The 17,332-nt window shown below is 37.9% G+C and overlaps 1 protein-coding gene across 1 annotated transcript; it reads left to right on the top strand.

Annotated features, from left to right (window-relative positions):
• The first annotated feature begins 2,141 nt into the window (after window positions 1-2,141).
• On the top strand, window positions 2,142-17,034 carry c9orf72 (C9orf72-SMCR8 complex subunit). Its single transcript, XM_030443550.1, has 10 exons — window positions 2,142-2,337; window positions 3,025-3,529; window positions 5,037-5,132; window positions 5,627-5,691; window positions 7,029-7,101; window positions 7,760-7,876; window positions 9,254-9,489; window positions 9,615-9,672; window positions 11,556-11,665; window positions 15,858-17,034. Exons 2-10 carry the CDS (start codon window positions 3,083-3,085, stop codon window positions 16,042-16,044), a joined length of 1,389 nt encoding a protein of 462 aa, XP_030299410.1. The 5' UTR covers window positions 2,142-2,337; window positions 3,025-3,082; the 3' UTR covers window positions 16,045-17,034.
• The last annotated feature ends 298 nt before the right edge of the window (window positions 17,035-17,332 follow it).

Here is a 17,332-nt window from a genome sequence, read left to right as displayed (position 1 = left end):
TTTTTTTTTTTTTTTTTTAATTTCTAATAAGTTTTAAGAATTGATCCAAAGCGATCCAAGAGGGACTGGATATGTAAAAAACCAGGTGATGACTCCTTTAATTTCTAAATCAAATGTTGCAGTCTCTGTCACTCTCCAATTAAATTATCACAACTTGATGAATTTTCAACAGATTTTTCAGCGGTATTGTCACAAGTGTCAGATCCTATTATTACACATAATAATATATTATAGATATTCATTCTGGAGTTGTACACATTTGACAGTAAAAGGAGAGAGAGAGAGAGAAAATAGCATAATCTGATGTCTTTCATCTGGAAAAGGGCAGTTATCTGATTATGAGAAATCTGATAAACAAACTTAGATGTTTGCCTGATAATTAGTTTATTCATTGCATGTGTACATGCTAATTTGATTTCAATCATTTTGTTTTAAGTCTAGACATGTGCAGGTGGACTCAGCCAGTGCTAAGAAAGGTCTTCTGCCTGCCTGTTGGAGAGATAGAGAGACTAAAGCCTCAAATTGCGGTAAAAGATGCTGTATAAAAGACAGGCTACAACTTTTATTCCTTGTCCTGGATCCGTCCCTTTATCATTTGCTAGGTCAGGAGTGGTGAATTTCTAGAATCTCATCCTCATTGTGAGCTTGCCTGACAAGAAAGCAAATAAACGTGTTGGGGATCACAGTCTGGTGGTTATTCATAATCAGCCAGTTACAAACAAAGTCCTATAAGCAGAGGGCATTTGAGACAAATGACCAAAATGTGGTTAACCTGCCATCCCCTCTCTCCAATTTCCTTGTAGTAGAGAGAGTTCAAGGACAGAGGATTAAATTGTTTGTGCTTATTTTTAGTTTTTCTGACTCATTGATACTTTATTTGACTGATTGTAGTGCAAATGAGAACTGGGTCATGACCGTGACTCTGAAACCAAAAGCACCAAAAGAGTCAGTTCACGGATTGTGTATTAATGAATGAATTAATACCCCTTCAGTCTCTTTTTAACCGGTGTGTGCTTAAACAGATAAAGACAATCCTATCCGATGCATGCCATATACTCTCAAAACGAGTTGCTACTGTCGGGTAGCAGACCTCGGCAATGCAAATTGAATCACTTTTGTAACTCCTTTGGGCCTGAATCGGGTGGAATTTTAAACAGCAGCCTTAAATAAGCAGAGCTTACAAAGACTGTACTGCAGTACAAAACCCCAAACTGGTGAAAGCAGTAGGGTTTGTTTTTATGTATCATTTGTGGTGTATTTTTTATCTTATTTTGGGTCATCTTTCAGAATCAGAATCCAAATCAGTATTCCTTTATTGTGCCACGAAAGGGGAAATTTGTTTGACACAGCAGAAAAGGACAGAATATTACAAAAAAAGACAACAACAATAGTTAAAAAAAATGTTTATGTCTTATGTTTGTTAGTTTTTGTGTCCATATGTGTTAATCCATCCATCCTGAGTATTTCTTCAGCACTATAATTGTGCTCCATAATTATGGTTGACTGTTCAGCCCCAGTCATCCCATTAGTGTGTTACTGACACCATTAGGAATTATATTATGAGTCAGGTGTATGCCCAAGTGTGTCTGCAGTGTGTGTAGTTGACTATGTAGCACTCACAAAGGGTGTAAAGGTATTTGTGGTCCCACAGTTATTCAGCCAAATTTCTGTGAGGAGAGGGGGGTCACCGGATCACGGTTTTCTGTTGCACACACTTTCATACGCCTCTCTTAAAATTTGTATGTATGTGTGACAGAGAACTACATTTTGGATGAGCCAATTCTTATGGTAAAGAAGGACTATCAGGTGTTTAAAATTCCGCAATTATGTTGACATCCGTTGCCCCCTGAGGGACATCGGCAGCTAGGTACGCATGGGACTACGATTAACGAAATGTATAGGAGTATGAGTGGAAGGGGGGATATGAATGAGCAGTAATTAGGTTGCCAGTATTGAAGTGGGATTGCCACCCGGACGCGTAGAAAGATGAAATTGAAAGATAATCAGTATTTCGCCTGCAGATACGTCCCTTCGTATTCCCGGCTGCTATAAATTAATTTGAATAACTAACCTCGAATGGAAAATGACATCATAAACTCCCTGTCCACTTCCATGTCTCCCTTGCTAGAGGGCGCTGTACAGCGCCATTTGCGGATGACGTAGGGCTGACGTAGTAGGAAGTGTCTTCAAGATAGCGAAACTGCAGCTGACTAATCAACATTTAAATGTTACGTGCAATGGAAATGACAGAAGAAATACGATGAGGACAGTTTAGAAACAATTGAAATAATTCCCGTAGCTGTGGTGTGGCTATTCAGTTTCAATAACACCAACAAGGTACGTTAATGTTTTGTCATTCGTATGCGTTGTTAGTGTTAGTTGGGCTAACGCTAGTATGCGAGCTAGGTTGGCTTCAAAAGCCTGAGTTAGCACATTATAAAATGTTGACTGATTATTAACACTAACGTTATTTGGTTCCACACTCCTTAACCATGCTGCCATTAAGCTGAAGCTGTTAACTTTCCCTGTAAATGATTACGCTTAATCGGTTTCGAGCAATGGTTAGCGTAGAGATGTGAAATTGATATTGAAATATTGCCGATTTCTACACTAGAGCAGAAAAACTGGCTTAGACTCTGGGTACACTACTTAACACATTCCAGTTATGCCAGAAATCATTGAACATGGAATTGACGTCACTTTTGAAAGAAGTTTAGTGAAAACATTTAGGCTTTTATGTCTGACATTATCAGATACAGGAGTTGCTTTTGGGTGGGCCTTATCAGTTTTATCTGACCTAAACAACATCCCGAAAAAGTTGCTTTCACTTCCACCTTACCAAGTGAATGTATTAGATTTATTGTACTATGAGGAGCTGTGTGTGCACTGTGTGTTTCTGGTTCATGTATAATTACAAAAGGCAAACCAGATTAGACTGGGTGTGTTAGAGACCTTTGTATTTAAAGTAGCTTCCACTTTTGACATTAAATTTATACAAAGTGTTCTGTCTGTGTTTATGTCTAGGATTATTATCATTCACTCTTACTCTTGGGAAGACAAAGACATTTTTCAAGCAATTCTGATGTCTTCTGGCTGTCCACCGCAATCACCTGCTGTGGCAAAGTCTGAGGTCACAGTAGAAGGAGAATGCCCACTGCTGGCTGCCACCTTTGCCTACTGGGACAACATCCTGGGTCCACGAGTACGCCACATCTGGACACCAAAGGGTGACCAGTCGATGTTCCTCAGCGATGGAGAGGTCACATTTTTGGCCAATCATACACTGAATGGAGAGATTCTACGTAGTGCTGAGTGTGGCGCCGTGGATGTGAAGTTTTTCGTCCTGGCTGAGAAAGGTGTCATCATCGTGTCTCTTATCTTCGACGGTGAGCTGAAGGGGGACAAGAACACGTGTGCCTTGTCAGTCATCCTGCCTCAGACAGAGCTGGCCTTCTACCTGCCTCTGCACACCATCTGTGTGGAGAGACTAAAGCACGTTATTCGCAAGGGGCGCATTTGGATGCAGAAGGTACCCTATTCTTCCTGATGATCCCTTGACTTCTTATGCTCGGACATTGATTGGTATTCACACTAGAGTTTGCAAATTATTACCCTTTTATACTCATAAAACCTTCTTAAAAACCTGATCTATCCTAGTTCAGGATATTCTTAACAGTTGAACAATTAATTACTGTTGAGCATCTGGTCAGAGTATTAGCTTGTTTACTTTCTATTTGAAGAGATATTTCCTTAAACTCTAGACATATTTTGTCTCTAGAATGTATGTACTTTATTTATTTAAACAAAATTGTAAGATAATTGCTGTTCTTAACATTTGAGAAATGTGACTGCTGTTGTTAAACAAGGGTATTGTAAAAAAAAACAACTTCATATTAATTGATAAGTAAGACTATTGCTAGTTTTGATGTTTTTACTGAATCGGATTATTGGTATCTGTACAGCAATCCTAAAACTGAACTCTCCTTTTAATTTAACATGAAAAACTTTCTTAGGAGTGTTTGTAATCACTCCCATTTTACCTAAAAGATTTAGTTATTTTTCATGACAAGTCATAGTCTGACCAAGACTGGATTTTGGAGGCCAATGCTAATATCATGATGTGAGGAATTAAAAATTTCCAAAAACCATTATTGGTTGCAGCTCTAAATTAGGAACAATATATATCTCTTTATGTTTTAAAATCTCCTCAAAAGCACTTCATATGTGCCAGGACTAGGTAACCACATCATGTACCACAATTATTTTGATCAAATACCTTGATATATTACATTATCTAAAGCCCTGTTTGCACGGGACTAGTATTACCTGGGGACCTCATGTGATTTAGAAATTACCCCACCACGTCTATGTTTCGTGCAGCACATTCGCACAGGATAAGATAAGTCTGTGTTTTAACTCGAATTTACTGACATTATCCCCCGGATATGATGTCAAGGCTCTGCGTAACCTATGTAAATCACAGAGATGCTGATTCGCATGGGACTAATATTATCACATGACCTCTGTGTTGGGCGAAAATATCAATATTATATCATTAATATAAAATAAGACTATATATCACCTTAAGCCCTATTCGCACGGGATCTGTCATGTCCATAATTTGTAAAGTAAAAATTCCACCACAAATTGCCTACCATATTTCGCCAAACACAGAGGTCATGTGATAATATTAGTCCCGTGCGAATCGGCATCTCTGTGATTTACATAGGTTACGCAGAGCCTTGACATCATATCCGGGGGATAATGTCAGTAAATTTGAGTTAAAACACAGACTTATCTTATCCCGTGCGACTGCGACGCACGACACACAGACGTGGTGGGGTAATTTCTAAATCACATGAGGTCCCCAGGTAATAGTAGTCCCATGCGAATAGGGCTTTACGCAGCCCTTTTTTAAACATAAGAAATCTAAGCCAGTGGCCCAAAGATGAACGTTGTCGGACCCTTCAGTTGACTGTATTTGTGTTAACTAAAAATGATTTGGGTTAACTCTTCCCACTTTCTTTCATCTATAGGGTTACAACATCATCTCCGTGCTGAGTTTGGAGATTGTCCCCATCATGGAGCTGTTGGCCTTAATGAAGTCACACAGTGTGCCAGAAGATATAGATGTGGGCAGCACACATGTAGACACACACATAACCTTATTATATCATACTTTAACAATTAACAGCCAAAGAGCCAGAAACCATAATGATGAATGAATGTATAATGTGATAGCAACAGGAATGAGAAACTTTGGAAAAATACTGCAGGTATCTGAAGGAATTCATCACATTGCTTATCACATTTCCTTATTGAATTTCAGCTATTGCATTAATTAACTTTTTCAGGAAGCCCTTATTTCTAAGTGTTTTAAAATGATCATGGTTCTCTGCCTGGATTACCACCCAGTATCATTCAACACACTTATTTTCTTCTAATATGCAAATGCAGCAAAAAAATCCACACAAAGCAGCTCCCAGCAATCTTTCTTGCCATTACCTGCACTGTTAACATACATCTTATTTTCATTGCAGTGCCTGCAAATGTGCCCATCAGCAATTTTGTCTTTTGTTGAGACCAATTTTGAAACTGACTCATTTGTTTCGCTCCTGCTGAGTAGATAAAAGACACCGTGCTAAATGATGATGACATCGGGGACAGCTGCCATGAGGATTTTCTCCACAAGTAAGCACTCCACAGGCAAATGGAGACAGATGATGAACAATGCCCATTTAACACCCAACAACCTTCCAATGATAAGTAATGGCTCTGCACTTAGTGGAAGTTTCCTCCAGAGAAAGCATAGAAAGCTAAATCACTGTTAGTGTTGAGAGTCCGGAAAGTCCATTCCAGCAATAAAGCTCCCAAATTTAAAGTAGCAAAGGATTAGTCCGACTTCCTGTAGAGATGACAAAGCAGCTGTAAATGGGAATTTATCGACTTGAGACTAAATATAATGTATTTATAGCTGATTTGAGGTTAATATTATTGTAGAGAGAAAATTCATGGGTCCAAAAAGTTTTGGAATATGGCACAGTAGATCAGGCCACAGATGCAACACGGGCTGCAATGGCTGCAACCAGATTATGGAAATGATCTCTACAGAGGTAGACCTTTTTTTAGGTATAAAATCCTTCTTATTCAACCATAAACTATGGTCTGGTCTGATTTTGCTCTAGCCATATCCACCAGACTCTAATTATAGAAACGGTAATTTTATCATTGTAAAACATGCTTCATTCAAACTGAACAGCAAAAAAATGAAACAACTTGGTTAGTCTTGGTTTTTACTGTTCCAACTAGTCACCAACTATTGTTTGGTTAGAATAAACTCTTTATTAACTAAGTCAGACATGAAAATATTGTGAGAGGGAGGGCAGAGCAGCTTGTTTAACCAGAATATTTTGAAGGAGTTGTTGGAGCAGTGGGTTGGTGAACCAAGGTGGTTTTAATGTGTTTTTGTTGTTGTTTCTGTCAGTTTTGAATTAAATGTTTTTTACCATGATAAAATGACTGTTTTGTAAATTGAATCTGGTGCATATATCAATAGCAACATAGCTACTGTTTCTGGTTAAACAAAAATGATTTCATTCTTTAACAGAAAGGTCTATTTCTGTAGGGACCCCTTCTGTAATGTTTTTTCACATACTTGGAACAACAATCTGAGCCTACAAAAACACCCTGGCAAAACATTTCTATCGATATGGATTGCCCAAGAAAATCTACTGGACTGATTCCAAAACATTTATGTCTATAAGTCAGTTACATAATAAAATATGTAAACATTGGGTTCAGGTTTAAAGTAACCAGAATTCCCATTTAAGGATCTAAACACATGTATTGTAGCCTTCCACTACTCCACAGCCAGTAACTATCTTAATTCCTTTCATGTGAAACCTCATAAATGTTTTTTCGAACTCCCCTTTCTCAATCATAATTCCTAAAAGCTGTCATTAGAAATTAGAGCAATGCTAATGAAGCTAATGAGTTCTAATTTGCATGTCTTTGTCTCTATGGTTCAGGGCCATCAGTTCTCATCTGCAGACTTGCGGCTGTTCAATAGTGGTTGGAAGCAACCCAGAGAAAGTAAATAAGGTACATTTACCGGATTAAGTGGCTGCACACAGAAAAATTTGTAATGCATCTACATAATTTAGAGTGTTTTGAAATGCGTTATGCTGTTGGTTCGAGTTTAATGAGCCCCAAATTTTGTTTTTCAGACTCAGTAACTGCTTGTGTCAGGATTTTAAATGTCTGTGTGAGCTTGGCAGCAGTTATTACTATGACTGCTTCCAGAAAAATAGAAATTACATGCAAAAGGATGTAAGCTACTGAAAATGATCATCTCACACCATACATTTGCTGAGAAGATCTGCAGTAGATAACGGCTATTCAGTTGTTGCCCAGTGAATATCAAGGAGGTACACAGTCATAATTTGGTGTTTTATTGGCTTGGGGCCTAAACTAAGCACCAATTAAAGCAAGACTTCTATCTGTATCTAAGAACTAGCCTCGAGCCTAATGCCAGATTCAGGTCAGTAACCAAAATGTTGCATCTTGACATTTTGTACTGATATGTAGCATCTTTAATAGATTTTGGGCTGTGTGTAGGAATCCTCCATTTTTCAATCTAACAAGCAGCCAAATCAAGGTGGAAGCAAAAGGCACTATATTTTCTGTGCATGTTTAAAATGTGAAACCTAATACAGAATGTTTGCATAAATTTGCAAACCTGACTCTTGTTACTTCTCAGATTGTGCGGACCCTCTGCCTTTTCCTCACCCCGGCTGAGAGGAAGTGCTCTCGCCTGTGCAAAGCCGACTCTTCCTTCAAATACGACACGGGCCTGTTTGTACAGGGTCTACTCAAGGTAGACCAGTTCACTCCCATTATTCAGCACAATGTGATTACAATTGGAGCAAGTTCATTGTTTTAGTTTCAGGTTGTTCTGATCCAATTTTTGTCTTTGACCTTGAACATTGCAGTAAGATATTGTTATTACCATGCTGCATAAGATTCAGATCTTTTTTAATACATTCATCATGATAATTTATGTTGTCTTCAAATGTTTTTTAACAAGCTAACTGACATCTGGAAATTAGAATACTGATTTATTTGAATGCGTACCAAGCATTTAGTGCTATTGTATTTCTTTCTGCTTTTACATTATGGTCTGTTAGGGTCAAGTATAATATAGAGATGTTACCAGATCTTTAAGTGCTGTTTTGTACAGCACTGAGCTTTACGCTACATAGGCCAATGTCTCTTAATGTCCACAACTACAGGATGAGAGTCAGTATTAGGGATGTCCGAGCCGATCTACAGGATCGGGATCGAGGCCAATATGGGCATTTTTCCACTGATCGGGATCGAGCTAAGCCCGATTTTATTTTTTTCTAAGCCAGAGAATAATTTGTGGCAGAACTCAGACACGGGCGTAACATTACTCTGGCATACCTGTGGATAAAATATCTGCAGTGTGCAAATATTTTAAATTAGAAAGGGAAAGCAGTCCAGTGGTGACATGTAACATCTGGAATATGACCGTTTTGCGAGGGGGTAACAAAAGAACTGCATTCAATATTACAAATTTGGCATGATAAAATATTAAAGATATTAAAGAGAAGGTAATTGAATTAATTGCTGTGGATAACCAGCTCATCTCCGTGGTAGAGGATCAGGGTTTTCTTCTTCTTAATGCAGCTGTATTATCCAGGAAAATATTAGTTAAGGCTAAGTATCGGATCGGGACTCAGTATCGGCATTTCCCAAATATTAAAGGACTCAGATTGGGATTGGGGTGGAAAAAACCTGATCGGGACATCCCTTGTCAGTATGGTACACATCTGCTGTACTGTGGAGCTCCTTGCGGGATCCTTTTATAGATTTCCACATAAAATGCAGCATAAAGTGAAATGAGTTATTAAGGCATCTATGCACAGATATGACATGTATATAAGATCTTTTGGTAGAAAATTCTAATGTTTTTCTTTGTCTATGTTCAGATATATGTGTGCATCAGATATTCGTATAAAAAATGTACTTTTTACAAGCAATCAGCTTCCTGTTGATAGAAACACTGTGTGTCCTGTGCTGTCTGCTCAGAGTGAAGTGAAGGGGCCATACTTTCAACATCACTAAGCATAATGATATAAACATCCTCTTACACATCACATAAAGCTATAATAACACCCAGTCATGATATTCCCTGGAGGCTGACACGCTCTCATAACGGGCTTTCCCCTAGGACTCCACAGGTAGCTTCGTCCTGCCTTTCCGCCAGGTGCTCTACTCCCCGTACCCGACCACGCACATCGACGTTGACATCAACACGGTCAAGCAGATGCCACCATGCCATGAGCACACATACAATCAGCGGCGCTACATGCATTCGGAGCTCAGCGCACTCTGGAAGACAGACAGCGAGGAGGACATTCCTCCTGAAACAGTTATCCACACGGATGAGACCTTCACACCAGACCTGTAAGGCACAGCCACAGTATCTGTTGTATTAAGTGGGTCACAAGAGAGTCATAACATTTGAACTATATTATGATTAAAAAAACTAAAAATGCTAATAACGGAATGTGTTTTTTCTTTTTTCTTAGGAACATATTTCAAGATGTCATGCATAAAGACACTTTGGTGAAGTCGTTTATAGATGAGGTAAGAATATAATAACACCTCATGTCTTACTGTTTTTTCAATGAAAAACAAACTAAAACAACCCTCCTCACAGAAGAAGTAAACCCTGCAACAAACTGACAATTTGGTTACTGAACTACATCGAGAACACAATAGAAAAAAAAAAAACGTGTTATTATTTTCAGTATCATCATTGAGAAGAAAATTATTGAGAAATTAATGAAAAGCTTCTTCCAAAAAACACACTCACGCAACCAAATAAAATCTGTTTACATAAAGAACCATCCATAAACATACTTCAGCATTCAATAAACAAAAACAAGAATATAGCAGCACTCTTAAATTCTTTACTGATGCCCAAATACTATACACTGTGTGGCATAATGCTGTATAAAATACATCCTGCTGCAGTTTGTGTGTGAATGGGAGGCAGATTGTAAAGGGATCTGGATAAAAGAGGTATATAAATGCAGCCATTTCATTTCCATCTAAATCAAAAAGCATGTTTTAGAGGGCTGAGTCTGACCTTTTTTTTATTTTGGCACAAAAGGAATATGTTACTTAGAATATGAAAACTGCGAAAATTGACTCTGTAACATCATCCTTGACTGCTATGCTCTGCGAGAGGAAATATCTGAAATAGTAACAGCAGTGTCAGTAAAATAAAAAAAAATAATAGAGATTGGTTCACTTTCAACTGAATCTGACTGGGGCTGCTACTCATAATTATTTTCATCATTGATTAATGTTCCAATTATTTTCTAGATAAACAGATGAATCGTTGGGCCTAAAAAAAAAAAGTCAAAGTTTTGACAGATGTCGTTCCAGGTTCCTCAAAGTCCAAGATGGTTTCTCACAGATGTTCTTTTGTCATTTTGCCAAAAAAAAGATATTCAGTTTAATATGATGTAAAATGGAAAAAAAAGAGTAGTCTCCTTGTTTCAGAGGCATTTTATTTTGTTACCATTTTTGTAAGAAAAATTACTTTGATTAATTATCAAAATTTTTGTCAGTAGACAGAACCAATAGTCGACTAATTTTTGCAACTCTAGATGCCAGAGATGTCCCTATTGTTTAACCCAATAATAAGCACCCCTTTCTTATTACACAAGCGGCAAATGATTAACCCAAAATCAAACTGTTTTTCTTGATAATTTTGATCATCATCAGGTCATGACCCTGGTCTCCTCTGAGAGTTAACCCTTTGGCTTACTTCTGATAAGTCAGAATTAGTCAGTGATACTGAACCAACTTTAAGTAGTTTTTTGTCATTTCTAGTTTTATACTGTTGTGTTTTGTATACACATGGTGCAAACTCTTTTTGCTGTTCTCAAATGGTTTATTGAAATGGTTGCTAATGGTGTGTAGTTTGTCATTCAATCATCCTGTACTTGTTAAAGGGGTTAACAGTACCAAACCCCCAAAGACTCTTTATTTACTATTATAAATGACAGAGGAAAGCAACAAATTCTTATATTTAAGAAGCTGGGATCTGCAAATGTTTGACATATCTGCTTGAAAAATGACTGAAAATACTTAAATATTATCAAAATATTTGGTGATTAATTTTTCTTTGATAGACTAATAGGTTAACCAACTAATCATTGCAGCTCCTATGTGTGTGGAAGTGAATTTGGTACCATGTTCTTTACTGCAGTGTACAATTGGGAAGAATTACATAAATACAAAACGGTTGAATTTATTCCCAAGGTTCACAACCCATCATTCATTCCCATGACAGTGCTCCCAGACTTGCTATCACAAGTTTCTCTCATGACAACAGCAATATGTTTGTTTCTCAAGGTTAGCATAAGGGAGGGAAGAGTGTGTTATTCCTGTCAGTTTTTTTTCTCCTTGCCGAACAGTAGCCCCAAATACTAATTGACATACTGTGTGGTATTCAGGTGTTCATGCTGAAGCCAGGCCTGTCCCTGCGGAGCACCTATCTGGCCCAATTCCTGCTGCTGCTCCACAGGAAGGCCCTCACGCTGCTCAAGTACATCGAGGACGAAACGTAAGAGCTGTCTCTAATACCACTTTGATCCAAATAACGAACAGGATTATCGTGTGGCAGCGGACCACTACACTCAAACAGCCTGCTCCTCGGGAAAACAAAAAAAAACATGTATTTACCGGAGTTGTTCATTCACTTGCTCTCCGTTGTTTTATTGAACTTTGCTGTGGCTTTGCACTTAAGCCACTGACCTTGTTCTGATGGCGACATCATCAACAATGGTCAGTCAGCAGCAGGAGGAGGTACATACAGAGTGAGCACACACCCTCAGATTTAAAATCAGAACAATGTTGAAGATTAAGAAACACTGAGATTGGAATATACAGTCAGGGTGCCATGCAGGGTTTGCAGAAAAAGTGCAAGGAAAAGGCACCATTCTGCTTAGCTGTCGCAAAGACCTCATATGACCATGTGTGTTCTGAAAAAGCCGAAGTATGACTTTGATCCATACAAACCCTCCTCCAGATGGCCTTGCTGGTATGAATAAACAAAGTAAGCTGCTGAGTGTTTCGATAGAGTCCGATGGCATCTGTGTAGTGTTGGTGTACAATATCAGCTGGCACACTATCCTCTGCCTACTGGGAAAACTAAATACCAATAATTAAAAAGGAATTCTGCAAGATCACATTTTTTTTTTTCTCATTAGGCATCCTGTCCTAATAGGCATAACAGAATGCTCTACAATCACAATACTTTAATACACAGAACCATTTGTAACCTGTTAATTTGTATTGACACAGTATGTAGGATTTAGAGAGAATTAGTGAGGATTTAGGGGTAAAATTGGAACATTATTTTGACTAAAATGCAATATTATATTTGGAATTATGTTTTCATTTGTGTGTAATCACCTGGAAATAAGAAATGCTGTGTTTTTATTACCTAGACCTGTTATTCCCTGAGAAGTAATGCATGTTGAAGTATTCCTTGGGAACTTGTGACAACCAGACATTTACATTGCAATATAGTAAAGCTATGCAACAAGTAATGTATTCCATTTTAATTTACTATATGATTACTTAGTATACATTTCAAAACACTGGGGCAAATTCTAAACCCTTAAAGTATCATCTTACCCCCTTTACCTATTGATTATTTTTTTCTGATTTACCAGTTACTTTTATTTTAAATTCCTTTTTCCATAGTTCAGGCCAGAACAGACCTATGGCCCATGCATTCCCTGACATTCACTTAAGTAAACCTTTGTAAATTCTTTCAGGGAACCCCAGTACATTTTTAAAATTTTATTTGACTTCAGTAGATGCAAATAAATGTTTACAGGGTTTTTAGATCAGATAGCTGTTTAGCACAGGTATGAATACAGGTGTGCCTTGAGATGTAGGCTTGCGCTTCGTTGTACCTTGGGCACAAAAATTTGAAAAAACCTTTGCATCAGAATGAACCTTTCCATGTGCTCAGGGGGAGCAGGTCCTGTTCCACAAAGCCTGCCATGTTGAAATACATTTCTACTGTAGCCTAGAACGGAAAAAAATACCGCTGAGACTAGAGGTGAGGTGACACAGGAAGTGTTGGGTTGGTTGCAATATGCAATGTCGTGGCTTGGTGCCACTAATGCTCTACACTGTACCTTTTAAACACCCATTGTCACACTAGTAACTCTATAGAATCAGAAAACCTCCTTGAAAACTATTACTTTATTAGTTCGTGTGGTATCCCCAAGTGTGAATGTGTGTGAGCATGTTTTCAGCTGACACTGGAGCGCAGCTGGCAACTACAATCTAACCCTTTTTACGTTTTCAAGATTACATATTTCTATTATAATCTAACAGCAACAGGCAATCTATTGTCATTATCTGACTATATCTCTGTTCCTCCATAATGGTGAGACAGCAGCCATGTTTTCACATGCAAAAAAATTCTGACACGATTTATCTGCTTGTTGAACATCAGACACAACCAGGGGCGAGGTTAGCACTTCCCTGACAAGTGAATGAAATGGAGGCACGGAATGATTGTAATATTCCCCTCTACCGTTTTTGCCCTTCAGAAGGAACACATCTCACAATGTACATGTATTTGGTGAAGAGCACAAAAAGTCTGTCCTTGTCAGCCCAAATAGATGTTCTGTACGATGTGAATGTAGAAAATAGCTACTGAGGAAGGGGAATATCTGTGCGCTTTGACCTTTAGTAGTTTTGGGCCCTTGTGGATAGACTAAACATGAAAAGACTAAAAGTTATATAAGAGGTGTGGAAAGATTGTAAAGTTGTAGCAGCCTTGGTACTACTGTTCCCCCTTTTGTGTTTTCTGACACAGAATTGGGTTTGTAATGGTACTAGAATTAAGAAATGAATTTGATTATTGTGAGTTATTTAAATCCATTTTTCAGGCAGAAATGCTTAACATTTGATCATTTTGGCTTTCAGAGCGTATTGGATGCTTGTCTTTGTTTTTATATCATTTTCAATTTCATATATTTTATGTATTGTACTGTTTAGACAAAACACATTTAAGATGTTACCTTGGACTCTGGAAAAAAAATGTTTCAATGTTTTCTCATATTTTAGAGCGCAAATGAAGAAATTAGCAGAATAATCAGTTTAAAAAAACATTTCTTTGTCGCAGCCATAGTTTATTTATACTGAAAGAAACCTGCAATGACATTAACAAAATATGACCTGGTTGTTGTTGTTGTTGTTACGACAGGCTCACAGGACTGGTTTATGATAGTAATCGGAAGAAACTGGGAAGAGGCAGTGGGTTGATAGGTTCTCAGCATCATCCTAGAGTTACAGCTCCCCCATCGACAGATACTGTGGATATTGTGCTGAACAAGACAGTGACACAAAGCACTTGTTGTGGTGCTTCCCCGTCGACAGATATGATGCTGCTCATCATCATCATCAAAATACTATATTATGTTTTTAGGGTGCTTATAAAAAGTACTCACCTGCTTAATTGTTTTTCACTTTTATTGTTTTTATGAATGGAATTCTGGTCAATATACAAGAAAATACAGAATTTACAAAAAAAAACTCTCTTCTGTAGAAATGTGTTTTCACATTGACATTCGAGTATTGTCAATTAATTAGAAATAAAAAATGTAAAATACAATTTTGATAAAATGTTTTGTATATTTTTGGTATGTTGACAATGATTTAATTTATAAATTAAGGTGGTGCCTTTTTATAGAAATGGAAATTGTTATTTCTCTGCCCCCCTGTAGTTACGCTCTCATCCCATCAGGGCTTCTTGAATAGCTCATATAATGCTAATTTTCAGGTTAATTCTTTTATTTGGGGTCCTAATAATATCGTTTTACAAACTCATGTGGTGCATTGCTGCAGCACCCCTTTACACACTGTGTCTTGAACATTTAGCTATGGAGGGAGACATCTTGCCTCTTGCATTTTTGATGACAGTTGCACATGCACACTATTAAATGGGCAGGATGCGTGCGGTAGGTAGGTGGGTAGGTAGATTGATTGATTGATTGATTGACAAAAATGCTACATAATGCAATAAAGGAAAGATTCATAGTCTGCAAAACATTTCTGGAGCTTCACATCGAAACGGCGTCGCAGCATTCTCCTAAACAACTGAAGTAGATGCGGATTTGTTAAAAAACATAAAGTGACTCCATAAACCTTGTACACTGTAATCCAAAGCCCCAAGATCCCAGATAGATTTGAAAAGACATTATTGATACCCTCGAGGCACGGTTAAGCTCCTGCACCCAATTCACACGGGCTGCACACTAATGCTTTAAGCGTAGCAGCTGCAGTGAAGACTTTGGCCCTATAAAAGGTTATAATAAATATATTTTTTAATTAATTTGGGATCTTGAGGCTTCAGAAGAATTGGTTAATGCCGGACAAGCTGTTTGGAGCATTCTGTTCAACATGCTTAAATTGGTGCCATAAATGTCACTTTGAATGCCATTTGTTCCCATACATAGTAAATGTCTGAATATAACTCGCTCCAGAACTCTACACAAGCAAAGCCAGTATTTGTGTGGTTGTGTGCAGGCATAAAGGCATTCTATTTTACAGGTGCCTTGACAAGATTGTCTAAGCCCACTGGCCATCCTGTAGCAGCATACATAATTCATGGTGACACGTCATTCCTGCACACAGCCGCAACCTAACGAGATGCTAATGCAAATCCTCAAGCCCAACTATTGTGGCTTGTTAACAGTTCTACTACAATTGCTGTCCTCCTCCGTCTGCAGGCAAAAAGGGAAGAAGCCCTTTCGATCCCTTCGCAATTTAAAGACGGACCTGGATCTGACAGTGGAGGGGGACCTGAACATAGTAATGGCCTTCGCTGAGAAGCTGAGGGCAGGACTGCACTCGTTTGTGTTCGGAAAGCCATTCTACACCAGCCTGCAAGAACGAGACGTACTCATGAGCTTTTAACTCCATTCTTCACTTGAACCTTAGGTACTGGATGATCAATGGAAACAGACATTTTGTTCTATTGTTACACGAATGCATGCACGTGTGTACTCTTTGAGACAAGATAAGTATGAATATTTATTTTTGCTTTGCTCAAATTGGAAAAAAAAAAATATGTTGCCTTCCCTTTGTGTCTTGATGAAGTCATGATTTCAGTCATGTTGCTGATTGTCAGTGCTGTTGTAAGCCATTAGAATGAAAGTTTTTATATATTGTCATTATCAACTGTCAGCACAATGTTTTCACACTTAAATTATTCTTTGCTGGCTGAGTTATTCATGTGTTTTATGCCTTCTGTTAATAGAGGGTCTGTGTTAATTTATGCCGTTTAAATTGGCTGAGGTGCACACCAGGACATGTGCAATTGAATTAAAAGAATATATTACTAATACACAAGCTTTTAGTTTCTTCACTTCCTGTGTAATACAACAACCACAGCAGGCCTTTGAACCTTTTGGACTGGTGCTTTGCAATTACTGATCCTGTACCTGAATGTGAATGGTGAAGAGCAATAAGGTTGAGTAATCATGAAGCACAGGGGTTTCATTATGAACAAAAACCCAACTATTTACTCTTAGGATTATCCATCTGTACTGCAAACTGTATATTTGACATGGTCTCAAAATCAAGAATCTACTTTGTGTTTTTGAATATTGCTTCTAAAAATGGTTTTAATGGTTTTGACAGTGTTGTATGTTGATTTGATAATGATTTATCACTCTCCAAAATGAAGTCTGTTTTGGGGTTGTTTTTTTTACAGTAAAGATTGTAATAACAAACCTGATCAAAACAGCCTTTACACTTTTTTTCAATAAACATAAATGTTTGTGCTGTATAACTGATAACCTTACTGTGAGTCTCTAGCTGTGCTACCAGCTCTGTGAGGCTGTACAACCATGATTGCAAAACAGTTGGGATGCTGTAAAAATAAAAACAGAATGCAAAAAGATATTTATAAAGTGGTCCTGAGCCCATGTCGTATTATAGTTCATACAACAATTTTTCACAAAGTGCTGAACTTCACCCCATCTTTGCTTGTGAACGATTGAGCCTTTCAAGGATGCCCTTTTTATACCTCACCTGTGACCAATGAACCTATTTACTTGCTGAGTGTTCCAAACAGGTGTTTTTTAAGCTTTTGTTATTTGTGTCCCGAGCTGTTTGAAATCTGTCTGTTTGAACTGTTTCAATTGCGTGTATGTCAAACACAATTAGGATTATTTATATTTTAAAGTATCCCAACTTTCCC

The sequence above is a fragment of the Sparus aurata genome, chromosome 16 (genome assembly GCF_900880675.1).
Source record: "Sparus aurata chromosome 16, fSpaAur1.1, whole genome shotgun sequence".
Classification (NCBI taxonomy): Eukaryota; Metazoa; Chordata; class Actinopteri; order Spariformes; family Sparidae; genus Sparus; species Sparus aurata.
The sequence above is the reverse complement of the archived record's forward strand: the minus strand, read 5'-3'. Positions and strand labels throughout refer to the sequence as shown.

What these genes read in the sequence shown, in the direction of transcription:
- c9orf72 (XM_030443550.1), top strand. Translation starts at nt 3,083, where the DNA reads ATGTCTTCTGGCTGTCCACCGCAATCACCTGCTGTGGCAAAGTCTGAG. An exon ending in GTGTGCCAGAAGATATAGAT is followed by an intron (nt 5,133 to 5,626) that starts GTGGGCAGCACA and finishes CCTGCTGAGTAG; the next exon opens with ATAAAAGACACCGTGCTAAA. An exon ending in TGAAGTCGTTTATAGATGAG is followed by an intron (nt 9,673 to 11,555) that starts GTAAGAATATAA and finishes TGTGGTATTCAG; the next exon opens with GTGTTCATGCTGAAGCCAGG.